Source organism: Sturnira hondurensis, unplaced genomic scaffold (genome assembly GCF_014824575.4).
Source record: "Sturnira hondurensis isolate 20B ecotype Veracruz unplaced genomic scaffold, ASM1482457v3 Scaffold0003090, whole genome shotgun sequence".
Taxonomy (NCBI): Eukaryota; Metazoa; Chordata; class Mammalia; order Chiroptera; family Phyllostomidae; genus Sturnira; species Sturnira hondurensis.
This window is the reverse complement of record NW_028075721.1, coordinates 210,357-238,070: the sequence shown is the minus strand read 5'-3', so window position 1 is coordinate 238,070 and position 27,714 is coordinate 210,357. Positions and strand designations below refer to the sequence as shown.

The window sequence follows — 27,714 nt, the reverse complement described above, 5'->3', positions numbered from 1 at the left end:
CTTGAACTCTTCTGCCTTTGGTACCTGAGGTGCTGCCTCTTTAAGTGTTTCCACATGATTGAGCTCATAGTGTTCATTATTAGCTAGCTGCTTACAAGGTCAGCTTTGAGGGTGGGGGAAGGGGTCATGTGAGCATCTTCCTATTTGTTTTTTTTTTCCCCCCTTCCAGTTGTCAGCAACATCTGTTTTCTTCTAAGCAATAAGAGTAACTGATTTGCTTGGATGTGATGAGTCAAGTATTTTTTTTCCAGGAATGTCACGGCCCAGAGTCATTTAGATTTGAAGGTCTGGAGCTGCCATACCTTAAGAAATGAACTGCTAGGCACCGCCTCTGTCAACCTCTCCAACGTCCTGAAGAACAATGGGGGCAAAAGTACGTATGAGGAAGGGGTGGTTGCTGTGGTTCGTTCGTGTGGGTGGGGAGAATTCAGAGGCATGGATTTCGTCAGCAGGGCCAGTAAACCTGTTTTTTCCTCCAGGACTGGGGGCTGCAGTGACTCTGCTCCCCTTGGATGCTGTCTGGAGTTTTAAGAAGGCCGAGCACTTCTTCCTGCTGAATTCAGCCCCCTTTCCAGGGGCTATTAGTGGTGGGGTACAGGGATGTGTCCTCTTGATCCTTCATAAGGTCATTGCTTTTCCTCTGCCTCTGCCCCTCTTTTTCGAGTTCAGGAGAGATGGGACTTGTAGAATCAAACTGTTGAAAGCCTCCCGCCGACACCATCACTTCCCTAGTCTGGGTCCTGGAACAGAACAAAAGGAACTGTGTGCATGCTTGTGTGTGTGTGTGTGTGTGTGTGTACGTGTGGGATGGTGTTACAAATACTGCCCTGTGCTTAGTAGGCACTCAATAAACATTTATTGGATGTTAGAATGTGATGGAAGCTCTATCATAATTATTCAGGGTGCCTCTGTTGCATGGAATTCTAAACCCTAACATCTATTTATTGTTGTTTGTGGTCAGTGGCATAACCGTGGCTGTGGTATCTGAACCCTCTCTCATAAAAGCCTCTATTCATAGCAGTTCCATATGTGGCGAGGGAATGCCACGGAAAGAAAGGCTCCTTTTTCTCTTGAAGGCTGCTGTCTAGAAAATATTTTCTGAAAGTGAATGTAGCTGAAGAGAGGTGTGGGGGCGGGGTGTGTCGAGGCCCAGGGAGAACGCTGCATTGATTTGCGTCCTTTCTTTCTGAGGCCTTGTCCTTTCTGCTGGGCACCCAGAGATGTGGTGAACCCACCCTGGCTGTGGGAATGGCTTAAAACTAGGCTTATGTCTCTATTTTAGTTCTGCAGGGAACTCCCTGATGTTCAGTCTTCTGAGTTGGTCTCTGTTTTCCCAAACTTTAGGCTGCCTTTTGTGATTTGATTCTTAAAGTGGATTACATTTTTTATGTCATTGGGAAACTTGTGCATGTTTTTGCATTCGGGTCAGCAGCCCGTTGATTCAGGTCAGCTCACAGGATGAGTGTCCTTTTCTTTCCTTCTTTATTTGTTCAGTCGGCATACCTTTTCTTTTGATTATAAAAGTAATTATAGAAAACCTGGGAATTACAGAAAAGCACCCAGACACACAAAGAAAATAAAATTTTTCTGTAAGCACGGCACCTAGTGATAATTATGAACATTTTGATATGTACCCTCCTGAGCTTTTTTTAAAAAATATATTTTATTGATTATACCATTACAGTTGTTCTGTTCCCCCTTCATTCCCCTCCACCCGCACACTCCCTCCCCCACCATTCTCCCCTCCTTAGTTTATAACCACATGTCTCAAGTTCTTTAGATTCTATATTTCCCCTACTATTCTTGCCCTCCCCGCTATCTATTTTCTACCTATTGTCTATGCTATTTTCTGTACCTTCTTCCCCCTTCTCCTCCTCTCACTCCCCTGTTGCTAACCCTCCATGTGTTCTTCATTTCTATGGTTCCACTCCTGATCTAGCTGTCCTCTTGGTTTGCTTTTAAGTGTGGTTGTTAATAACTGTGAGTTTGCTGTCCTTTCACTGTTCATATTTTTCATCTTCTTTTTCTTAGATAAGTCCCTTTAGCATTTCATATAATAAGGGCTTGGTGATGATGAACTCCTTGAACTTGACCTTATCTGAGAAGCACTTTATCTGTCCTTCCATTCTAAATGAAAGTTTTGCTGGATAAAGCAATTTTGGCTGTAGGTCTTTGGATTTCATGACTTGGAATATTTCTTTCTAGCCCCTTCTTGCCTGTAAGGTCTCTTCTGAGAAATCCGCTGAAGTCTGATGGGAACTCCTTTGTAGGTGACTGTCCCCTTATCTCTTGCTGCTTCTAGGATTCTCTCCTTCATTTTAATCTTGGCTAATGTAATTATGATGTGCCTTGGTGTGTTCCTTCTTGGGTCCAACTTCTTTGGGACACTCTGAGCTTCCTGGATTTCCTGGAAGTCTATTTCCTTTGCCAGACTGGGGAAGTTCTCCTTTATTATTTGTTCAAATACGTTTTCCACTCGTGGCTATTTCTTTCCCCCTTCTGGTACCCCTATAATTCGGATGTTGGAACGTTTAAAGGTGTCCTGGAGGTTCCTAAGCCTCTCCTCATTTTTTTGAATTCTCATTTCTTCATTCCTTTCTGGTTGGATGTTTCATTCTTCCCTCTGGTCCGTTCCATTGATTTGAGTCCCAGTTTCCTTTCCATTGCTATTGGTTTCCTGGGTATCTCCTTTCATTTCAATTAGTTTAGCCTTCATATGTTCCTCTAATTTGTGACTATAATCAACCAGTTCTGTTAGCATCCTGATGACCAGTGTCTTGAACTGTGCTTCTGAGAGGCTGGCAGTTTCTCGGTTGCTTAGAGTTATGGGCTCTGGGACTTTGAGTTCTTCTTGCTCCATCTTTTGGACTGTTCATGCCTGTTACGTATCAGGATCGGAGCCCTAGGTGTTCACCAGAGCAGGGCAACTAAGTCGCTGGGTTGTGATGCTGTATGTGGGGGTGGGGTCAAAGAGGAGCAATGGTGTCCCGTCCGCCGCCTCCCGCTGCGGCCCCCACAGATGCGGCAGCTGCCACCGTCACTGGGGCCTGTGTGTTTTGTCCCACTGCACTCGAGTGTGCCACCGCCGTCAGCCCTCCACCACTGGGTTCGCCCACTGGGGCCTGCATGGTCTGTCTCACTGTGGGCGCAAATGTGGGACCGTGGTCAGTATGCCCCACACCCTGACTAGGTCCAGGCTACGGATCTTTCCTGCCCGACCCTGCTCTGCTGCTGGTTCCGCCCCTCTTATTACCGTCCCGGTTGAATGGTTCGTTGTTGTCGGACTTACATATAATTCAGTTTTCTGTTCTTTGGCTGTGTCTTTGTTCTCCAAACCTTTGTTGTATTCAAACTTGGTTGTGGGAGAAGGCACAGTGTTTCCACCTATGCCTCTATCTTGGTGGAAGTCCCCCTCTTGAGCTTTTTCCTGTGTGCAAATGTATATTGATACTTAAGGAGTCAGTGAAACAAGATTGAGATCGGAGACAAACAGTATTTTGCAACATGCCTTTTTCTATTGAAAATGTATCCAGTATCTTTATTTTTAATTATTATAAAGTATACATAACATCAAATGTATCATCTTAACCATTTTTAAGGGCACAGTTTAGTGGCATGAAGTACATTCACATTATGTGCAGCTTTCGCTGCTGTCCATCTCCAGAGCTTTTTATTTCCCAAATTCAACCTCTGTTCCATTAAACACCAATTCCCCTTCCCCTCCCTTTTCTCAGTCCCCTATTATTCTGCTTTCTGTCTCAAAGACTGACTACTCTAGGTACCTTGTATAAGTGGAGTCATACAGTATTTGCCTTTTTGTGACATTCTCATTTCACGTAGCATAATGTCCTCAAGGCTCATTCATGTTGTGGTAGGTATTAGAATCTCCTTTTTAAAGGCTGAATAGTATTCCATGGTATGAACATACAAGTTTTGTTTGTTCATCCAAAGATACTTGGGTTGCTTCCACCCTTTGCCTATTGTACATAGTGCTGTTTTGAACATGGGTGTACAAATATCTCTGTAACTTCCTGCTGTCAATTCTTTTGGATATATACCCAGAAACAGAATTACTGGTTCATGTGCTATTTCTATTTTCAGTTTTTTGAAGAAACACCTGCTCTACCATAAAATGTATCAATATAGCTTCAATTTTTCTTTTAAAATTCAGTTTTTGATGACTGCCTGGTAGTAGTCTATCAGATGGCTATGTGAAAAAATGAATATTTGGGTAGATTTCAGTATTTCACAATCACAAAAAATACTATGATAGACTTGAAAGTTTTAAAGTTTTTATGCCCACTGTTTAAAATTTACTTGAGATAAATTACTAAACACAGACTTGCTGGGTTTAAACATTTTTCAAGGTTTGTGATACAGTACATACTGTCAGGTTACCCTCCAGAAAAGTTCTACCAATTCACCTTCCCACCGGCAATGGCTGAGATCACTGGTTTCTGTTGCTCCTTGGCATTTGTTGGATTTATCTGTAAGAAAAAAATATTATTTTTTACCTATTTGATAATTAACAGTCCAGAGCAGGTTCATTTCTGTCTTTTTGGGTGTAGTATTTTAAAGTAAATTAGAGATGTATTGGCATTTTATCCTAGATTCTTTAGCATATATCCCTTAAAAATAGGATGTTTTCTTACATAACTACCATATCAGCATCACACCTATCATATTGACATGATTGCCTTATTATTACCTACTATCCAGTTTATGTTCAGTTTTATGAATTATCTTGAAGTGTTGTTTTAAAGTTGGTTTGCCTGAATATGGGTTTGGGCTGGGTCCTCTCATTTCATTTGGTGGTTATTTCTGTGCAGTGTCCCCACCTCCACCCCACCGATTCTGTGTTTTAGAGTGTGTTTATTGCCTGGTCCTTTGTTCATCGTTATATTGAAGTGTGCAGTTTTTATTTTTAATGTTAAAAGAGCTCTTTATATGTTAAGGCTATTATTTTTTGTCTTATAATTTGTAAATGTTTTTCCAGTTTTTAATTTGCATATTAATTTTGTAGATTTTCTTTTTTTAAATAGACATTTTAACCCTTTGTATTTTCAGCCTCCTCTTTTAAGCTTTGAAAGGCTTTACTCATTCTGAGATCAGGTAGTCATCTCTATTTTTTCTGATTCATTGTGATTTTAACTTTTCACATTTTATTTTCTATCTAAATGAATTTATTGTTATGCACAGTGTAAGTGGGGGATCCATTTATGTTTTCCCAAATAGTTAACCAATTGCTTTAATGCTGCTTATTGAATAATCTATTTCTTCCTAGTGATTTGATTTGCTACCTTCAGCATATATTAAAGACATACGTATACTTGGGCCTGTGTAGGGACTTTCCATTTTATTTGTTGTTTTAACATCACTCTGTCTTAGCTGTTGTGGCATTAGATTTTAATATCCCACAGTTCACGTTTCTCTTCTTTTCAAAATCTTCCTCCCTGTTTTCTTTGCACATATGACATTATCACATGATGCAGATTATTTTGTCAGGTTTTCCCCTTTCTACTTTCCTTCCCTCAAATCCATTGAGATTTTACTAGAATACTACCATTTGTAAAGCTCCTTTCTGGAGAATTTCCATTCTGACTCTTCCTACCCAGGAATATGGGATGTGTCTAAATTCATTCAATTCATTTTGAAGTTATCTTTATTTTTTTTTATTATTTTTTTAAATATTTTATTTATTTATCTTTAGAGGTGAAGGGAAGGAGAGAGGAAGAGAAACATCAATGTATGGTTGCTTTTCATGCATCCCCTGCTGGGAACTTGCCCCTGCTCGGAACGGGCCTGCAACCCAGGCATGTGCCCTGACTGGCAATCGAACCGCGATCATCTGGTTCGCAGGCCCGTTGAAGTTATCTTTAGATAGACTCTTTAAATTTAAAAATTAATTTTGCCATTATTTTTAATGGTATCTTTTCCTATTGTGTTGTCCAACCTAGTGTCGCTAGTATATGACTATTAGTTTCTGCATTTTCTTTTATATTCTGTCAGTTGCTGAATTCTTAGTATAGGTTTAGTTTCTTTTGGCTTTTCTTTGTAGGCATTTATGTGGTTTCTAAGACTGGTAATTTTGCTCACTTATACTTCTTTTTCTTGTGAGTTGCTTTGTGCACACTTTCCTGTTTTAGTGGTTCTGGAGCGGGTGTAACCTGCTGGTAACCATGCTCCGAGTGACTGCTCGCGTGAGGTTGGGTGTTAGTAACCTGTCTTCTTGGTTTATTCATCTTTTTGTTTTTTTAAGTTAGGAAAGGGGTTGAATTTTTAGCAGATACCTTTTAACCAACCATTGGGATAATTATATGATTTTTTTCTGCCTTCAATTTATTACATTAATTTCCTAATAGTAACAATCTTAGAATTTTTAGAATATGCTTAATTGCTCATGTTAGATTATTTCTTGAAGGGGTTATAGAAGGGGTTTCCATCTATACTCACAAGTTACATTTGTCTGTAGTTTTGTACTATTTTTGTCGGGTTTGGAATTGAGGTTAAGCTAATTTTATACACTAAGTTGCAGTACTTTCCAACTTTGGGAACAGACTGTATAACATGGGAATTATCTGCTCCATGAGCACAGGAAGGAGCTCACCCCTGAAACCGACTGGGTCTGGCAGATTTCTTTGAAAGAATTCTTTGATGGCTTTTCCAGTATTTTACCCCATAATGATTGGTTTGTTGAACTTTTCTGATTCATCTTGCATCAGTGTTGTTAATTTAAATATTCTGAGAAAATTTTTATATGAGAGTCTCAAATTTATTAGTATAAAGATATTAAATTGCGTTCTCATTTTTAAAATGTTTCTCATTTTTCCACTTAAAATTTTTGGTATTTGTGTTTTTTCTCCAGTTTTTTTCTTGAGTAGCATAAATACTTTGTTTTGGTTTTTAGTTAATATTTTACAGGACAGTGTCTCAGATTTATTTATCTACTATATCATATTTTCTCAGGATAATTTCCTTTTTTTACTTTATTAATGTTTTTCAACTATTTGCCCTTAGATCTGTTATATATATTTATTTAATCAGTTGATAAGTCATTTATAGCTTTTGAGTTAAAAGCCTAGTGCATTTACTTTTGTTCCTTCTTGTTAATAATGCAAACTTTTTTTTTTAGAGTATAAAGTGAAAATGAGTTTTTTAGTGAAGGTGTGAAGCAGAGAGGGGCTTCTCCACAGACAGAGCAGCCCCCCTATAGCAGAATTTGGTCTCTTTATTTAGATTCATTTAGTAGGGAATGGAAGCATATTCAATAAGGGGGAAAATATTCAGATTCTTCCAGGAAAAAGAGTCGGGACCTCTCAGAGGAGCTCAGTCAGCCATGTTGTGTCCTTATATGGGCTTCCTATTTCTGATCATGGTGTGAGGGGTGTGCTGTTTAGTATGCTAATATATTACAATGAGCATATAATGAGGGTAGGGGTTACTCTTAGGTGAAATTAGTCATAGTGTTGGATTGAGCTGGTCTCTGCTGGTTTTGAGCCGTAAATCCTGTGGGGGGTGGTCTTCCTCCAAAACATTTTTTCTCTGAACTTGATTTTGATTTTATTTCCCCCGTGAGTATTCAGTTTTTTTCTTTTAATTCTTTTTTCTTCTTTTAATTCTTTTTTTTCTTTTAATTCTTTTTTAATTCTTTTTTTTCTTTTTTTCTTTTTTCTTTCTTTTTAGGAAAAGTCCACAAATCTTCAGTGATATACAGCTGAATGGATATTTATATTTGTTCATACTTGTGTAATGACCACTCAGATCAAGACAGAGAAAGTTTCTAGGACCCCAGAAGGAGCCCTATGTGCCTTATAATTAATATCTCTTTCTCTCACCCTGAGCTAACCACTATTCTGACTTCTGTTACTATTAATTAGTTTTGCCTATTCTTGAATTCCATATTAATGAAATCATATAGCATGTTTTCTTTTGCCTTATCATCTATCTGTGAGATCCATCCATGTTTTTACATGTAGTAGTAGTTTTTTATATAGGGGTATAGTATCCTAGTGTATAAATATACAATGATTTATTTGTCTATTCAGTTGGTGGACATTTGGGTGGTTTACTGTTTGGGACCATTATGAGCAAAGTTGCTATGAATATTCATATACATGTATTTTAGAGGACACAAACATAATTTCTATTGAGTATATTTATACCCAGGGGCTTTGGTTCCTATGGTAGATGTGTGTTTAGCTTTAGTGGATACTGTCAAGCATTTTCTGGTGGTGAACCACTTTTCCATCTCATATCTTTTGCTGTATTGTTCTCACTGTTTGTAATTACAGTTGCGATTTTCCCTTTAAGCCCAGAGTATTTGCAAGGATGTTTTCTAAGTTTCCCAGGACTTTTGTTGCTTGTGGAAGCAGCTACAGCTCCTGCCACTTTTTCTAGCACCAGCCTTAGCGCTTTGAGTGTGTGGTTGGGTTGAATAGTGAGGTCCTTTGGATGCGAATGTAATGGAAAATGTGGGTTGTAATAGGGCCATGGGCTGCTTTTTCTTAGAAAAGCAAATCTTAAAGGATGACAATGGCATAGCTGATATGTATGTAATATTTCAGCCATGTTTCTTAAAGTCTTCTGTTAGCGTAAGACTGTTTCTGATGATTGTGAATCTGTCGGACAGAGAAGTGGTTATGAGTATGTAGACTCTGGAGTCAAACTACCTGAGTTTGAGTCCTGATTCCACTAGCTTTGCGATGTGAAGGTAACTTAACCTTCTGTTTCCTCTTCTGTAAAATGTTGTTTTGAGATTAAGTGAGCCAACTTGGCACTCATAAGTATATATAAGCAGTAACAGTAGTAGTAGTTACTGTCTCCTTTGGCACTTTTCTTCCCAAGGTTGGGAGGTTAAGATTCAGAGATGGACAACAGATATCCTGTTTCCTAATGTAGGACCTGCTTGCCTAAATGGGAAGCAGCCATGAAGTTTTCCAGGACAGAATTCTACGACTAAACACATGCCAAAGCTTTGGGAGTTGTGGAGTGGGGAGTCTGACATTAATGTGGGACATTTCAGCACCATTGTCTTGGTGCCTGCACCCCTTGGGGAGCTGCTGGGGTGGATGTTTCCAGACTAAGTATCAATAAAATTACATAAGGTGATGGGTCACAATGTGTTAGGTGACTTCTCTGACTGTGGTCTGGTCTTCCTGAAACCACCTGTCATGGGAAAGGGCCTGATCAGTAGCAGTTGCCCTACCTGGCGTTTTTCTGTTCCATGAGACACAATTCCTTATTCCATTTGCTCCCTTGTTTTCTCCTGGGTGGACTTGGAAGTTGACTGGGAAATGCAGCTGGTGTTTTCTGCCTTCCCCTGGCAGAGGGTTGTTATGGTGGAGGGGTTGACTTGAGTCCTGCAGTTGCATAATGGATGGTCTTGCTGACTTTCTGTGGGGACATCAACCTGGCTGTGGCTGCAAAAAGGACTTGACCAAAAGTGCTGCTTTGGCTCTTAAAGACAGCTCTACATCATCTCTGTGCAGAAGCTGGACTTTGAGGTTGAATATTAATTTTCAAAAACTATTTTTTAGGGGAATTTTCACACAATCCCTATCATCCAGCTTCTTTAGTTATCAGACTTTTTTTTACGGTACCTGCCCACTGGATGATCTTTCAAAATTGGTAGCACTTAGGGCCCAAGACTCAGTTTTGTTTTGGAGTTCTCCTCTTCTGCAGCTGGCCTCACTGACACTGTGGACCTTGGCATGGCCAGGTTGTCCTACGTTCAAGGAGGGAAATGTACCTTGAGGTAGATTTTTTAAAAATTTATTTGTTTTATTTTTAGACAGAGGGAAAGAGGGGGAGAAAGAGAGGGAAACATCAGTGTGTGGTTGCCTCTTGTGTGCCCCCTACTGGGGACCTGACCTGCAACTTAGGCATGTGTCCTGACTGGGAATCGAATCCGTGACCTTCTGGTTTGCAGACTGGTGCTCAATCCACTCAGCCACATCAGCCAGGGCTGAAGTAAAAACTTCTTTATTTTAAAATAATTTTTATTTTTTAAAAACTTTTATTAAAATAGTTTTTAAAAAGTTACAAGAATACGACAAAGAACTCTCCCATATCCCTCAACCACCTATTAATATTTTGATTCATTTGCTTTAATGTTGTCTCTAAACATATGTATATAATAATTTTCTGAATCATTTCAGAGAAAATGATAAGCCTTGTACTTCTTTTTTTTAAAGATTTTATTTATTTATTTATATTTAGAGGGGAAGGAGAGAGGGAGAGAAACACCAATGTATGGTTGCCTTTCGTGCATCCCCTGCTGGTAGTTGGCCTGTAAGGAACTGGCCTGCAACCCAGGCATGTGCCATGACTGGGAATCGAACTGTGATCCTCTGGTTTGCAGGCCTGCGCTCAATCCACTGAGCTACACAAACCTTGTACTTCTATATATATATATAATTGATTATACCATTACAGTTGTTCTATTCCCCCCTTCATTCCCCTCCACCCTGCACACCCCCTCCCCCACCATTCCCCCCCTTTATGACCACGTGTCTCAAGTTCTTTAGATTCTATATTTCCCTTACTATTCTTGCCCTCCCCGCTATCTATATTCTACCTACCATCTATGCTATTTTCTGTACCTTCTTCCCCCTTCTCCTCCTCTCACTCCCCTGTTGCTAACCCTCCATGTGTTCTTCATTTCTATGGTTCCACTCCTGATCTAGCTGTCCTCTTGGTTTGCTTTTGTTTTAGGTGTGGTTGTTAATAACTGTGAGTTTGCTGTCCTTTCACTGTTCATATTTTTCATCTTCTTTTTCTTAGATAAGTCCCTTTAGCATTTCATATAATAAGGGCTTGGTGATGATGAACTCCTTGAACTTGACCTTATCTGAGAAGCACTTTATCTGTCCTTCCATTCTAAATGAAAGTTTTGCTGGATAAAGCAATCTTGGCTGTAGGTCTTTGGATTTCATGACTTGGAATACTTCTTTCCAGCCCCTTCTTGCCTGTAAGGTCTCTTTTGAGAAATCCGCTGACAGTCTGATGGGTACTCCTTTGTAGGTGACTGTCCCCTTATCCCTTGCTGCTTCTAGGATTCTCTCCTTCATTTTAGTCTTGGCTAATGTAATTATGATGTGCCTTGGTGTGTTCCTTCTTGGGTCCAACTTCTTTGGGACTCTCTGAGCTTCCTGGATTTCCTGGAAGTCTATTTCCTTTGCCAGACTGGGGAAGTTCTCCTTTATTATTTGTTCAAATAAGTTTTCCACTCGTGGCTGTTTCTTTCCCCCTTCTGGTACCCCTATAATCCGGATGTTGGAACGTTTAAAGATGTCCTGGAGGTTCCTAAGCCTCTCCTCATTTTTTTGAATTCTCATTTCTTCATTCCTTTCTGGTGGGATGTTTTGTTCTTCCTTCTGGTCCATTCCATTGATTTGAGTCCCAGTTTCCTTTCCATCACTATTGGTTTCCTGTGCATCTCCCTTCATTTCAATTAGTTTAGCCTTCATATGTTCCTCTAATTTGTGACTATAATCTACCAGTTCTGTGAGCATCCTGATAAATAGTGTCCTGAATTGTGCTTCTGAGAGGCTGGCAATTTCTTGGTCGCTGAGAGTTATTGGCTCTTGGACTTTGAGTTCTTGTGCCATCTTTCGGGTTGTTCTTGCCTGTTCCATAGCAGGATCAGAGCCCTAAAATGTTCACTAGAACAGGGCAACTAAGTCGCTGGGTTGTGACGTTGTATGTGGGGGCGGGGTCAAAGAGGGACTATGGAGTCCTGTCCGCCGCCTGCCGCCACAGCCCTCACCCGGTGCCGCAGTTGCTGCCGTCACCTGGCCCACGCGTTTCGTCCCACTGCACGCGAGTGTGCCACCGCTGTCAGCCCTCGCCCCCTGGGGCCTGAGTGGTCTGTCTCACTGTGCGTGAATATGCGCCCGCGGTCTGCCCCGCACCCCAACTGGTTCTCATCTGCCTGCGCGCCTGGGTCGGGGGCCCTGTCCTGCCCGACCCTGCTCGCTGCTGGCTCCGCCCCTCTTACCGTCCCCGTTGACTGGTTAGATGTAGTCGGACTTCCGTATAATTCAATTTTCTGTCCTTTGGTTGTGTCTTTGTTTCTCCAAACCTTGTTTTATTCAAACTTGGTTGTGGGAGAAGGCACAGTGTTTCCACCTATGCCTCCATCTTGGCAAAAGTCCTTAAAAGTCCCCCAAGTGAAGAAATTTAACATTTTTATATTATTATCTAATTCAGATTTTCTAGTTGTTGTAGTCATGCACTTAGAGTGAATTTCCCCCCTGGTTCAGGATCTCAGTTAAAATTATGCATTGCATTTACTTGTCATGTCTCCTTTAATCTGGAATCAGTTCCTCAGCCATTTTTGTCTTTCATGACACTGTCATTGTTGAAGAGCACAGGCCAGCCTTCTGGAGAATAGCCCCTCATCCTGGTTTTGTCTGATGTTCCTTCATGCTTAGATTCAGGGTCTGCAGTGTTTTGCAGGAACACTCAGAAGTGATGTGTCCTTCTCAGTGCCTCATATCAGGTGCACAGCTTTACTTGTTTCATTATATTTATGATGTTGATTTTGATCATTTGGTTAAGGTAGTGTCTCCCAGGTTTTTATGCTGCAAAACTGCGGTTTCTCTTTGTAACTAAAATGTCATTTATGGGGAAATACTTCGAGACTGCAAATACGTGTTCCTCATCACAACTTCACCTACTGGTTTTTGCATTCAGAAATGTTCATTAATGATTTTTGTCTGGATCAGCTATTACCGTGATGGTTGCAATCCCCCCCACCCCCGATTTTATTGTTCCTTCCACATTTATTAGTTGGCATACTATAGCAAGGAACAGCTTTTTCTTTTTCTTTAGGTATGCATGTATTATCAGTCTCAACTCACAGATTCTTATTTTGCTCAGTGGATTTTTTTTATTACTGCTATTATTCTGATGCTTGAACTATCCTTTGTTTGGCTAGTGGGTGCCTCTTCAAGCTTGCTCCTATATCCTTCTGACATGTCCCCAGCTTATTTTCCAAACATAATCTAATATAGATAGAATTTACTATATGATAATGGTGGCATTTCAGATCAGAAGAGATAAACAATGGCATTAGGACCATCAGCTAACCCAGACCAGCAGCATGGTCCCCAGACCTGGAACCATGTCAGAAATGTAAATTCTGAGCCCCTATCCCAGAAACTCTGGGTCTGGGTCTATGTTTTAACAAACCCTCCAGGGGATTCTGGTGCATGCTTACATCTGAGAAACACTGATCTACCACTTGGGATAAATAAAGTTAGATACCCTCCTTATACTGACGATTATGGTGGTTCTCTTTATTTAGTTTTTTAAATCTTTAACCCTTTAATCAGTCAAGTTTATTTTGGTATATGATGTGGAATAATGATGTAGCTTTTTTTTTTTTACCCTAATACAATAAGTTTATGGTCTCACTATTTTCATTCGAAAGTGTGTCATTAAGATTCTATTATTTTTAGAGAGAGGTGAAGGGAGGGAGAAAGGATAAGAAACATCCGTGTGTGGTTGCCTCTTGGCAAATCCCCTTCTGGGGACCTGGCCTGGAACCCAGGCATGTGCCCTGACTGGGATGGTTCAAAGACCTGTCCTTAATCCACTGAGCCTCACCAGCCAGGGCTCTTTTCACTGTTCTTCTTTAAAACTTGGCTCTTGAGCCTTCATTTTCCCTGACAGATGTTATATATACTCATATGCACACATATGCACACAGGTATATAAATATCTATTTCTGTGTCTCTATTTTAAACACCATGAGTTCATACCGAAACCTCTAATTCTAATTCCACTCCACAGTGTTCTTCCTAACCTTTCTTCATTCCATAGGAGAACCCTGGCTCTTAACACCATCCATATGATTACTCAGTTCCTCAGTTCTATGATGCACAGAAGGCGGTTTGAGAATTGCAGTGCTCGTAGCACTGTGATCAATGAAGTGGACTTCAAAAAGCTCCTTGTTTATGCTGCTGTCCATTTTCTATATGTCTCTTTTCTTTATACCATGTATGTCTCCCAGATTAAAAGAAGAAGAAAAAGAAGAAAGCAAATAGCTCCCTATTTCTTTAAAAATCTTACAAGCAGAGGGTTGTTCCCACACTTTATGTTCTAGGAACAGAACAGATAGGCCAGTCAGGAGGGTGCACTGCCTCCCTCGCTCTTCTGAGGATGGTGAGTGGTGGTGGGTGGGCCGTGCACCTCAAGGGGCATGGCTGACAGACAATGTCTGCATTTATTTCAAGGTAAACACAGCACTGTTTTTCTAGTTTTTCAACTGAAAGATAAACAAAACTACGGATCCTTGGAACTTGAGTCAGAGGGAGAAGAGGGAATGTGAAAAAATTTGCTTTACAGTTAAAAGCAATTTTAAATTTAAATTTGAAAAATTGTTCACTGTTTCTTCAGCTGAGGGAGGAGGTGGGCAAGGGAGAAATGTGAAAGGCGGTATGTGACGGTGGGACATAGCTACCAGCTTGGAAAGGCCAGGTGATAGAAATGGCCAGACCAGTCCTGCATAGCCAATTAGTTGTTTGTATGAACCCCATAAACCACAAGACCCAGTTATTTCAGTCTTGAGGAATGCTCACAGGAAATTCCTGAGGAGTTTTCTCTTGTTCCCCGAATTGAAAATATTAATATTTTTCTCATTATAAAAGTAGTATATGCTCCTAAAACTGAAAATATTATTGCTATTTTTCTGATATTCATAATTATTGAAAAAAGGGTAAAATATTCTTAGTGCTTTGTATGTGTGAGACATTGTTTTGTTGAATCCGTGATCTATATTAAAATTTATTCAGTACTGCTTCATACCCATGAGATGGATTGTATCACCATCCATCCCCTTTGCTGAGGACATGCTGGCAAACGTTATATAATTTGCCTAAACCACACAGTAGGTGGTGGCAGAATTGGGATTTAAACCAGGCCTTTCTGTCTCAGAGATTTTGCCTGTAATCTCTGCATTTACTGTCTTCTAATGAAGGAGAACGTTAAAATCACTTGCAATTTGATTTTTCAGAGCTAACCCTGTTAATATTTTGTTGTATATCCACTAAGCTTTTTTTTTTGGTATGTAAATCATATATACAGGTATGTGTGTAGCAACTATTATTTTCCAAAGTGGAAACTCACTATACATGTTGCTTTGTAACTTGCTTTTTTTTAACCCAGTTTTTTCCTCTTCAATAAGAATAGATTATTTTTAATGGCTGCAATAACCTTTTCTGTAGGAAAGCACCATAGTTTAACCAATTTTTTATTCTTGGCCATTTCTATTTCTTCATTAGTAGAAGCAAGACTATTTTTTAAAAATTGAATTTATTGGGGTAACATTGGTTAATAACATTATATAAGTTTCAGGTGTACAGTTTTATAATACATCATCTGTATATTGCACTGTGCACTCACCACCCAAAGCCTAGTCTCCTTCCGTCACCATGTATTTGACCCCCTCTACCCTCTTCATCCTCCCCTTCTCCTATGTCTCCTCTGGTAACCACCATACTGTGGTTATCTGTGTCTTTAAGATTGTTAGTTTTGTTTGTTCATTTGTTGCTTTTTGTATTATATCTCACATATGACTGAAATCATGTTACCGAACAAGGGTCCGAGTGAGGGGGTGGCAATACTTGGCCCACTCAGGGATGCCAAAAACTGCTTCAGAAAACAGAGGCCCCTCCCAAGGACGGTATACTAATATCTATAGGGCTCTTCTGTCCGCTGCCAATTGGAAAGACATCTCTCAATGCCAGAGATTTGTGAAAAGGAAACAAAATGTTTATTTAATGCTATTCAGGCCTAATGCCTTCCTTAAAATATTAAAGTCTTTAAGGGTATACACCTACACACACACACAGCGCTCCCTTCTCCCACTGTCCCAACTCCGGGTACCGTAAATCAGGAAAAGAGCACACGTCCGTTTTTCAGGTCGCTGGCACTGTGAGCTGTGTCGCCTGCCTGTCCAGGCAGGATCTCCAGTTAATCCAAAGTCATGCGGCACCTTTCACTGGCAAGAGTTCTTTGTACCAAGTCCTAGTCAAAGTCTCTCCTGGTTTCCAGGCCTCTCAGCCAAAGGGAGCACGCCAAAGCCACGTGGGCCTCTTCTACCAAAGCGGCACTCCACCAAAAGCGCGTCTTTCTTCTTCACCTGGCCGCAGGGATCTCCATTCTGGCAAAGCTACGTGGTTTTCCCTTTCACCTGGCCAAGAGGGGGTCTGCACCCTGCTGAGACCGCATGGCTCTTCCTCCTAATGGCTACAGGGGTCTACATCTTTCCAAAACAGCGTGGCTCTCCCCCTCACCTGGCCAAGAGGGGGTCTTCACTCTGCTAAAGCCACACGCCTCTCTCGCAGGCACTCTCTCAGAGAAGCAGCCCCCAATTCCAGCCTGGTTAGCTACTCACTTCTCCCCTGGCCCAAAACTTGGCCACAGCTCTTTGAAACCAGTTAAAGGTTATAGATATGTTAAATGACCATTCCAGAGGTTAGCTGCAAAACTGTTGCTATGCAAAACAGCTCTCAATGGCCCTGCTCCATTCTTCCCTTCCCCCAACTGACACCTTGGGGGGGTGCGGTGAGGACATCTTAATATTTCCTCCAATATTCCTGTACACTTTGAGTTCTGGACACCATTCCAAATCTTTTCTGGGCACCCCCTTAGCTGCACCCTGTATCAATCATACGGTTCTTGTCCTTTACTGTCTGACTTATTTCACTTAGCATGATACTCTCAAGATCCATCCATGTTGTTGCAGATGGTGATAATTTGTCATTTCCTTTTGTTGCTAAATAGTCTTCCATTGTATATAGGTACCCCATCTATATCCATCATTGGTTTAAGGACACTGAAGTTGTTTCCATTTCTTGGCTATTGTGAGTAATGCTGGAATGAACATAGGGGCACACATATCTTTATGAATAAGTGTTTTGAAATCTTTCAGGTAGATACCCAGCACAGGGATTGTTGGGTCATATGGTAGCCATCTTCTTAATTTTTTTAGGAAACTCCATACTATTTTTCATAGCAGCTGGACCAATTTACATTCTCATCAGCAGTGTTCAAGGGTTCCTTTTTCTTTACATCCCCTCCACCAGTTGTTTTTTGTCTCATGGATAACAGCCATTCTAACAGGTGTGAAGTGGTATCTCATTGTGGTTTTGATTTACATTTCCCTTAGAGCTAGTGTAGGTGAGTACTTTTTTACTTACCTGTTGGCCATCTGTATATCTTGGAAAGTGTCAGGTCCTGTGCTCATTTTTTAATTGATTTTTTGTTTTATTGTTGTTGAGTTATAGGAATTCTTTATATATTTTGACTATTAGCCCCTTATCAGAGGTATCATTTAAAAATATCTTCTCCCATTCAGTTGGTTTCCTTTTTGTTTTGTTGATGGTTTCCTTTGCTGTGCAGAAGCTTTTTAGTTTGATTTGGTCCCATTCATTTATTTTTGCTTTACTTTCCTTGCTTTTGGCATCAAGTTCTCAAAAACCCCTCTGAGACCAAGGTCCTTAAGTTTATAAGCAAGACTTTTTGGTAAATTTTTGTAAAGATATCTTTGTACTCTTTTTCTTTTTATGGTAGTAAATTTTTAAGAATACAATTGCTTAGTCAAAAGGCAGTCGTGTTTCAAGTGTTTTGATGCCTGTGGCCTGGGTCTGCTGCAAAGACTGGTGTACCTGGTCCCCTCACCCTCAGTGGCTCTGGTCAGTATCAGCCTTTTAACCTCTGCTGGTCTGTCTGTTCAGATGCAAAAAGTGATTTCTCTTTGTTATTTTTAATTTGCATCTTTTTTCTTCTCTCCTCCTCCTTTTCTTTTTGAGAAACTTCAAAGTACATTTCGCCCTTGTTGCCCTGATGCAATTGCTTGTGGGAAGGTCACCAGTCACTTCCATGTTACTACATCCAGTGGTCAGTTTTCATCCTTAGAGACTGGGTGCAAGGAGTCGATCCCTCCCTGACTTTGTTTTTTCACTTGGTTTTCAGGACACCACACCCTACTGGTTTTCTGTCTGTCTTCCTGGTCACACTTTTTCAGTCTCCTTTGCTGGTTTCCTCCTTGCCAGTCTGGAAACACTGGAAGCATAATCCTGTATCTGCTTGTTTTGTACCCCTTTCTTTCATCATCCAATCTGGCATTGAGGCAGATTAGTTAGAAGCTAGGAAAATTCCTTGACAAGTAGGATGGGGAAACTGAGGCAGATAGTTAAATAGATGGCTGAGCAATTTACAGCCAGCCAATAAATCACAAGATCTTGTCTTCCCTAATCAAGGACACTCAGCAGGAAATGGTTTACATGTTGTAGACCCTGCCAGGAGCAGACCTGCCTTGGTCTTGGTCCTTTTCCTGTGACATTCTTTGAAGGCAAAACTGACCAGAGAATGACCCTGATCCCTCCCGATGCATCAGCGTGTCAAAGGACACAGCTGATTGAATATTCTGATTGAGACCTTCCCTAAAATTCCCACCTTCAGGAAACAGATAAAAACCCTTAAGACAAAGGACTCAGTGCATGGCTCCTGTGAGCGTGCCCACGCCTTTCCCTCACTTCTTTCCTTAGGCATGTATGTTTTGCCTTCTTTCTCCTGAGCTTCAAAGCTTCCCAGGAGACTTGCAACCAGGGGGGCAATGAGCAAGGGCAGCTTGTCTCGGGCTCACCCCCTGAACCTATCTCCAAGGGCCCTCTTTTTGCCTCTGAAACTTGTTTCCTGAGTCTGTGCAGCCCAGCTGGCTCACTTCTTCTGCCTCCGTGACTCTCTTTCTGTAGGACTGAGGCAGCCTCGCTTAGGCTTAACTCTTTTCCTTACATTTCCAAAGGGCCAAGGCAGCCCTCTCATTTCACTCCTGCTGCTGTAATCTTGACTTCCTTGGCTTCACTGTCCCCAGCTTTAATAAATATACTGTCAAAAATCACCTGGACTTGTGTCATGAAATCTTTCCTGTACAAAGTCAAGAACATACGCATTTCAGACTTTGCTGGAGTAGACCAACCTCAGTTCTGGTCTCTTTCTGGTGACAGTATCATGAGCATTAAATTGGTTTGTACACTTACCACTCACAGCCTGAGCCTCCTCCTGGCTTCCTCCGTCTCAGGCAGAGGGGATTCTCTGTTGCTCAGACTGAAAACTTTGGTGTCCTCCCGATGTCAGTCTTCCTGTTATATCCCACGTCAGGTCTGTCAGCCAGTCCTGCCCATATTACCTCCAGTATATATTTGAGGATCTGACTGTTTCTTACCATGACTGCTCCTATTTCTGGTGTTCACGTCATTGTCACTTCTCAAATGCTAGAGGCCTCCCTGCATCTGTCTTTGTCTCAGGACAGGTCACTTTTGAAAGAGCAGCTAGGATAATCCAAACTGTAAGTCAGATCTTATCACTTGTCCAATGGTTTCCCATTGTACTGAGAGTAAAAATTAATGTCCTTCCCTGATCGGCCTCTAAGACCCTCCCTTTTCTTCTTGTCACTTCTCTGTGACCTCATCTCCTTCCCTCTCCCAGCTCCTTCTGGCCACAGGCCTCCCAGTTGTTCCTCCACCCACTGCTGCTCTTGCCTCAGAGCCTTTGCACTGGCCTCACCTTCCTCCTAAAATACCCTTCCTCATGTGTCCTTATGGTGTGCTCCTTCACCTCCTTCCAGTCTACCAGATGTCACCTCAGTGAGGCCTTCCTTGACCAGGCTGACCTTTAAAACGGTGTACAAGTCAGTGCTTTTTGAAAAATGTACTGGGTTGTGCGACATCACCATGAACTCTCCTATCACCCCAGTAAGACCCTTGCCCCCATTTGTAGTTCATTCCCGTCCCATCCCCAGCCTCTGGCGGCCGCTCCTCTGCTTTCTGTCTCTGTGTGTTTGCCTTTTCTGGTCATTTCATACAAATGGAGCCATAACTATATGGCCTTGACCAGACTGTCTTAATTGTGACTCCTCCCTATACAATATTTCCTATTTTCTTTCCCTGATAGATATTCTTTTTTTTTAGCAATATCCTCATATAATTCTACTTATTTTGTTGATTGATCTCACTCATTGTCCTCTATAACAAGAATGTAAGCTCTATGGGGGCAGGCATTGTTTGATTTTTGTTCACTCATGTGCATTCCTCCACCCCTGTGCTGAGAACACATAGAAGACGCTAATATATAATATAATAGTATATAAAAACAATGTAAAATAGTTTAAGTGGTATGTTATGTGTATATATTGAATTAGATGAGTGAGGTTGAACGTCTTTTCTTGTGAGTTAGGTTTCTGCGGCTAGTGTCATGGCTAACCTCTGAGGCAGAGCTGGGACGGGGCAGTGCTGGGTGGCCACTCAGGGGCGTCCCCAGGCCACATCTGTCCCAGCCTCCAAATGTCAGCTTTCGTTCCACTTTACCCCATCCTATTGCAGTTATATCAGTGACTACTGTTTTCCTGATTGGCACCAGGTGCCTGGCGCTGGGATTTAAACCGTCTTACCAGTCTCTGAAAAGCTCCCTGTGTGTCGCTTTCCATCACCCCACACCTCAGGCAGATATGGCCAAGCCAGAAGAACCTCAAGGAATTCCCGAAGAAGCTCAAAGCCACCCCCTCCCCCGACCCCATTCCCCAGCTTCTCAAAGTTATAGCAGGACCTAATTCTCGGCTTTAGTATCAGTAGAGAGCTGTTTGAAAGAAAAGGTCCTTTTAGCCAGGAGTCTCAACAGTAAACACACAGGCCCCTGCAACGAATCTTAGAACAAACCTGCTTTCTGTGTCACTGGCTGAGAGGCTGCCTTGTGAAATGTTACTTGAAAGAAGAAAAGCTTTCTGTCAGGATCCCATTCCCATATGTGGCCGCCTCTGTATAGCCTGGGGTTCACTGCTGTTTCTAGAGTATGCCATGAATGTATTGGCTTTGGAAGGTGGTCAGCCTCATGGGAATGCGTATTTTAGCAAAGAGTGATTCCATCCTTCCAAACATGATTGTAGGTGTATTATGGCATTTTGCATTTTAGTCTGTTGTAGGTGGTCAAGACATCTTTTCCCTCTCTTCTATTTTTTTTTTTTTTTTTAGGTGTAAGGATTTCTCACTGTTGAACAAGATTTTTGTGTGAGAGGGGCTTTGTGTCTTCTCTACAGGGCATTTTCTCAGGCTTGTGAGACCCTGCCTAAGCAGGGGATGGGCATGAAGTTCCTTTCCCAGCATCGCACAGTGAGTCCCTTTGAGCCCTGGGCTAGGTGCTGAGGTGCAGCGGTGAACCATACTGACCGGCCTGGAATTCAGGATGCGGAGAGGAAGGTGGACCGACGTTGAATGGATAACTGGTGCCCATTGCTCCTGTTGTGACAGATAGGACAGAGGAAAGTGCAGGATCCTCTGGGAACACATTGCGGGAGACTTACTCTTGCCAGGGCGGGGCGGGGGGCATTTTGAGGAAGGCATGCTGGAAGAAGTGACTCTAGGACTCCAGAAGGGCGAGAGGGGCCAGGCCAGCAGGAGAAAAGCATCCCCGACCGAGGGAACAGCGTGGGGAAGCTTTGAGGCAGGAACAAGCTTGGTGTGGGCAGGTTGCACAAAGAAGCCCCTTTGTGTGTCACACCCCAGTTCAGGTGAGTGACAGAGTTGCCCAAGGTTGTGACCAAATAGTGGCAGGGAGGAGGTGCCCTTATATCTTATTTTATCAAGCAGTGCTGTCCACATGTGTAATTTCAAATTTTGTGATAGCCACATTAAAAAAAATAAAAACCAAACACATGGAATTAATTTTAATAATAGATTTACTTAGCCCAGTATATCCAAAATATTATCATTCTACTATGTAATAAATATAAAAAATAATTAACAAGATACTTTACATTCATATATCTTTTTGTATCAGGTCTTTGAAGACTTGCTGTGTCACTTAACACTCATAGCAATCTTAGTTTGGATTGGCCACATGCCCAGTGGCCATGTGTGACCCACATTGGACAATGCAGGTTTCAGAGGTTAAGTTACTCAGGGAAGACTTGGGCAACTTTTCTTCCAAATCGGGTTATTGTTAATGTAGGACTGTACTGTTTATACATTTCTAGAAACTTCTTCCATTCCTCTTAAACCTGTCCCATATAGGTGTCATGCCATTTCTTCGAGGATCTGCACTGTTTCCAATCAGCCACGTAACATTCAGCTTTTAAATGACAGCTGTTATGAAGCATGAAATGGTGGCCTTGCACAGAGCCCAGAATTGGTGATAGGAAAATGAGACCGTTGTCTGGATATGAGCTGTTTTCTTCCCCTTGCCAAAAACCCCCCAAAACCCAAACCCTGAAACATTTCACATCTGACGTGTGGGCCTCCACTTTGCACGAGTTATGTGAGTAGCTCCCGCCTGATTGCCCATCGCAGTCTCCCAGCTTCTCCCCGGGGAGACGCTGTGGCTGCTGGAATCATATTAAGATCAAACCTCATTTATCTCATTTGAGTGTTTTGTTTTCCCTTTTCCTTTGGTCTTCCAGGATTCTAGTAATATTTTTCTTAGAGTAGGAGGCTTAATCTTGTAGGGGAGTGGTACGTTGGGAGGGAGCGAGATCCTGGCCTCGAGTAAGAACACCGCGATTACAGGAGCGGCACAGTTAGTACTCCCATCAGGTGCGAGGATGGGATTTTCCCCTGAGTGTCAGGCCAGGCCTGGGTGAGAGGGGCTGTTTATTACTTACAGGACAGCAAGGCACTGTTTCTCAGAATATGCTGTCTACATCTTCCCTTCCTCTTTTCCTTTCTCCCTCAATTAATGTTTATTTGCACATGTATTAATGAGTTCATTCTCTTGGAGGGGGCATATTGAAGTAAAGGCTGAATTCACCTTGAACATGCCCCTCCATCCTAAAACTTTCCTCAATGGATAGTTGCTTCAGTATATATTTTAAAAGATTTGTGGAATAAATTAAGTGAAAAATTAAAGGGTCCAACTCCTAGACTGAAGCCAGTGTTGCACATGTACTTTATATGTGTGTATTTGTGTTAGTGTTTGCAGGTACAATGACTTCCTACAAAGTTGTCCACCATGAGCTATGTCATGGTGAACGATTTGGCATGTGTACACATATGCAGGAGGTGTCAAAGTTTACCTTTCTGTATTTTAATTTCTTATAATGAGCATGTTATTATTAAAAAAATTAAGTTAATGTTATTGATTGTCCCATATAGCATACATGGGACAAAAGTTTAAAACTTCATTATGGAAAATTTCAAATATAAATAAAAATAGAGAGAATAGAGTAATGAACTGTCCTGTACCAGTATGTACTTTTAATGTGATCAGCATCTGTCCGGTTGTCTTTCATCTTTATCCCCCACTTTTGGGGGGTATATTTGAAAGCCTATCTTAGGTATCATGTCATTTCACTTGTAAACGCTTATGTATACAGGTATAACTGATACAGAAATTAGGAAAAAAGTCATCCACTATATAGATAATGAAAATTAAAAAATAAAACTATTACTTATTTCATATCTTACTCTTCAAATAGAATGTATTGCTTTTCTTTTTTTTAAATATATTTTATTGATTATACCATTACAGTTGTTCTATTCCTCCCCTTCATTCCCCTCCACCCTCACCCTCCCTCCCCCACCATTCTCCCCCCCTTAGTTTATAACCACGTGTCTCGAGTTCTTTGGATTCTATATTTCCCCCACTATTCTCGCCCTCCCCCTATTTTCTACCTACCATCTATGCTATTTTCTGTGCCTTCTCCCCCCTTCTCCCCCTCCCACCCCCCTGTTTCTAACCCTCCATGTGTTCTTCATTTCTATGGTTCCACTCCTGATCTAGCTGTCCTCTTGGTTTGCTTTTGTTTTAGGTGTGGTTGTTAATAACTGTGAGTTTGCTGTCCTTTCACTGTTCATATTTTTCATCTTCTTTTTCTTATATAAATCCCTTTAGCATTTCATATAATAAGGGCTTGGTGATGATGAACTCCTTGAATTTGACCTTATCTGAGAAGCACTTTATCTGTCCTTCCATTCTAAATGAAAGTTTTGCTGGATAAAGCAATCTTGGCTGTAGGTCTTTGGATTTCATGACTTGGAATATTTCTTTCTAGCCCCTTCTTGCCTGTACGGTCTCTTNGATTTGAGTCCCCGTTTCCTTTCCATCACTATTGGTTTCCTGTGCATCTCCCTTCATTTCAATTAGTTTAGCCTTCATATGTTCCTCTAATTTGTGATTTTGTTCCTCTAATTTGTGACTGTAATCTACCAGTTCTGTGAGCATCCTGATAAATAGTGTCTTGAATTGTGCTTCTGAGAGGCTGGCAATTTCTTGGTCGCTGAGAATTATTGGCTCTGGGACTTTGAGTTCTTCTTGCGCCATCTTTCGGGTTGTTCGTGCCTGTTCCATAGCAGGATCAGAGCCCTAAAGTGTTCACTAGAACAGGGCAACTCAGTCACTGGGTTGTGACGTTGTATGTGGGGGCGGGGTCAAAGAGGGACTATGGCGTCCTGTCCGACGCCTGCCGCCACGGCCCTCACCGGTGCCCCAGTTGCTGCCGTCGCTGGGCCCATGCATTTCGTCCCACTGCACGCGAGTGTGCCACCGCCATCAGCCCTCGCCCCCTGGGGCCTGCGTGGTCTGTCTCACTGTGCGCGAATATGCGCCCGCGGTCTGCCCCGCACCCCAACTGGTTCCCGTCTGCCTGCGCGCCTGGGTCGGGGGCCCTGTCCTGCCCAACCCTGCTCGCTGCTGGCTCCGCCCCTCTTACCGTCCCCGTTGAACTGTTAGATGTAGTCGGACTTCCGTATAATTCAATTTTCTGTCCTTTGGTTGTGTCTTTGTTTCTCCAAACCTTCGTTGTGTTCAAACTTGGTTGTGGGAGAAGGCACAGTGTTTCCACCTATGCCTCCATCTTGGCGGAAGTCCTTAGAATGTATTGCTTTTCCCTGATTCATTTATTTTCTTGCCTCTTTACCTGTTTTTACAGGGTTTTAACAATAGAGTACATTCTATAACTTCATGTTCTCTTTTTTTAAAACTTAACATTTTAGTATGATTAATTTTACACGTTCTTGTATATTCATCATAATCATCTTAATGTGGCTTATTTCACTCATATGAAATTGTAATTTTTGAAAGGCAATTTTTAAAGAGAAGAAATCTTAACCATAAAAATTCTCTCTTAGCTGAGCTCCTACATTTTTCTATTCAAAGACCATTTAAAAGGAGGTTTGTTCATTGAAAGCCTGCCTCTATCCTGTTTGTAAACATGGCTTTCGATCCAGGGAGAGGCGGCTGGATCCCGAGGTTCCCTGAGGGCGCACAGAATAGATGAAGTGTTGCAGTGGGCCCATCGAGGAATAGCTGTTAGTGGGTGATGAGGACATCCTCTCCTGTGGGGAAGAGGACCTCTAGTGACAAGGCGGCAGCAAATGATATGAACTGACAGTTTATTCTTACGATTTAACTTTCCCAGATCTGTATTTATTTTCCCTAAATTACTTTAAAATGTTTGAAAAATATTCTACAGCTTGACAAAGTGAGATTTACCAAGACAGATGAAGCCTTTTGTGTCCTTTGTTAAAGGGATGCTGCATTTGCTCAAGAGACTCTTTGTCTGTCATGTACCAGTACCTTACATTAGGTGGGTGACTATGATGGATAGCCAATTCTGAAGTGTGCACGCATGTGCACTTTTTTTCTTTTATAAAGTAAAAACGTGTATAGCTTTATGGGCCTTGGTTATAGATCACTGGGACCCTGAATCAAGAGAAATAAGGATGTTGATGATTGAGTCTATCATCTACCATAATGAAGATGCACATGCCTAATCTCTCCTCCCTCTTCCCTGTGGTATGAGGGAGCTGCGTCTCCCCCCTGTGAGGAAGGGCAGACTCTGTCCATGCTTTGGAACCCATTCTTTCTTGCCTTTTCAGGAATTCTTCCTTATTTTCCAGCTGCCTTTTTGATTATTGTTCTTTGCCAGGTCATCTTTGTCTATTTGACTAATAACTGAGAGGTTTTTGTTTTTTTTTTAAAGATTTTATTTATTTATCTTTAGAGGGGAAGGGAAGGAGAGAGGGAGAGAAATATCAATATATGTTTGCCTCTCATGGGTCCCCTGCCAGGAACTGGCCTGCAACCCAGGCATGTGCCCTAACTGGGAATCAAACCGCAATACTCTGGTTTGCAGGCCCGCACTCAGTCCACTGAGCTATACCAGCCAGGGTTACTGAGAGTTTTTTTTATTGTATTTTTTTCCATTACCATTTAGTCCCCTTGTACACCCTACCTCCCCACCCCCTGAAATCACCACACCATTGTCCATAAGTCTTTTTTCCTTTTTTACTCAGTCCCTCCACCCCCTCCCACCCCCTCCCACCCCTCCCTTAAACTGTCATCCTGTTCTCTATGAGTCTGTCTCTATTTTGCTTGTTACTTCAGTTTGCTCATTAGATCCCACATATGAGTGAAATCATATGGTATTTTTCTTTCTCTGACTAGCTTATTTCCTTTAACATAATGTTCTCTAGGTCCATCCAAACTGTCACAAAGGGTCAAAATTTTTTTCTTTTTTACAGCTGAGTAATATTCTCTTGTAAATGTTCCATAGTTGTTTCACCCACTCATCTACTGATGGACGCTTGGGCTGCTTTCATATCTTGGCAATTGTAAATATGCTGCAGTGAACATGGGGTGCTTATGTTCTTTTGAATTAGTGTTTTGGGTTCCTTTGGATATATATTTCCAGAAGTGGGATAGCTGGGTCAAAAAGGCAGATCCACTTCTAATTTTTTGAGGTAACGTCATACTACTTTCCACAGTGGCTATGCCAATCAACATTCCTAGCGACAGTGCAAAAGGATTCTCCTTTTTCCACATCCTCACCAGCACTTGTTGTTTCTTGATTTATTGATGATGGCTGTTCTGACAGGTGTGAGATGGTATCTTATTGTGGTTTTAATTTGCATTTTTCTGATGATTAGTGACATTGAGCATCTTTTCATATGTCTATTGGCCGTCTGTATGCCCTCTTTGGCAAAGTATCTATTCAGGTCCTTTGCATATTACTTAATCAGGTTTTTTGTTTTTTTGGTGTTGAGTTTTGTAAGTTCTTTATAAATTTTGGGTATTAACCCCTTACCAGATGTATTGGCGAATACGTTCTCCCATTCTGTGGGTTGTCTTTTTATTTTGTTGACATACTCCTTTGCAGTGCAAAAACTTTTTAGTTTGATGTAGTTCCATTTATTTATTTTTTCTTTTGTTTCCCTTGCCTGGGGAGAGATATCTTATGAAATATTGCTATAAGCTATGTCTGAGAATTTGCTGCCTATGTTTTTCTTCTAGGACTTTTATGTTTTGGGGTCTAACATTTGAGTCTTTGATCCATTTTGAATTTATTCTTGTGTATAGTAAGAAGGTAGTCTAGTTTCGTTTTTATGCATATATCCAATTTTCACAGTACCATTTATTGAGTAAACTATCTTTAGCCCATTGTTTGTATTTGCTTTCTCTGTCAAATATTAATTAACTATAAAGGCATGGGTTTATTTTTCTGCTCTCTATTTTATTTCATTGATTTATGTGTCTCTTTTTATGTCAGTACTATGCTATTTTGATTACTACGACCTTATAGTATAGTTAAGTAGTGTGATTCCTCCAACTTTGTCCTTCTTTCTCAGGATTGCTGTTGCTAAACAGGGCCTTTTGTGGTTACATATAAATTTTTGAAATATTCAATCTAGTTCTGTGAGATATGTCATTACAATCTTA

At 41.4% G+C, this 27,714-nt stretch overlaps 1 protein-coding gene across 5 annotated transcripts in view; it reads left to right on the top strand.

Moving 5' to 3' along the window:
- WWP2 (WW domain containing E3 ubiquitin protein ligase 2) overlaps window positions 1-27,714 on the top strand; it is a 151,887-nt gene that overhangs the window by 31,213 nt on the left and 92,960 nt on the right. For all 5 annotated transcript variants that reach the window (XM_037041380.1, XM_037041381.1, XM_037041382.1 and 2 more), the window contains exon 4: window positions 252-373. In XM_037041380.1, the coding sequence (XP_036897275.1) occupies window positions 252-373 (122 nt within the window). The remainder of the gene's footprint in view (window positions 1-251; window positions 374-27,714) is intronic.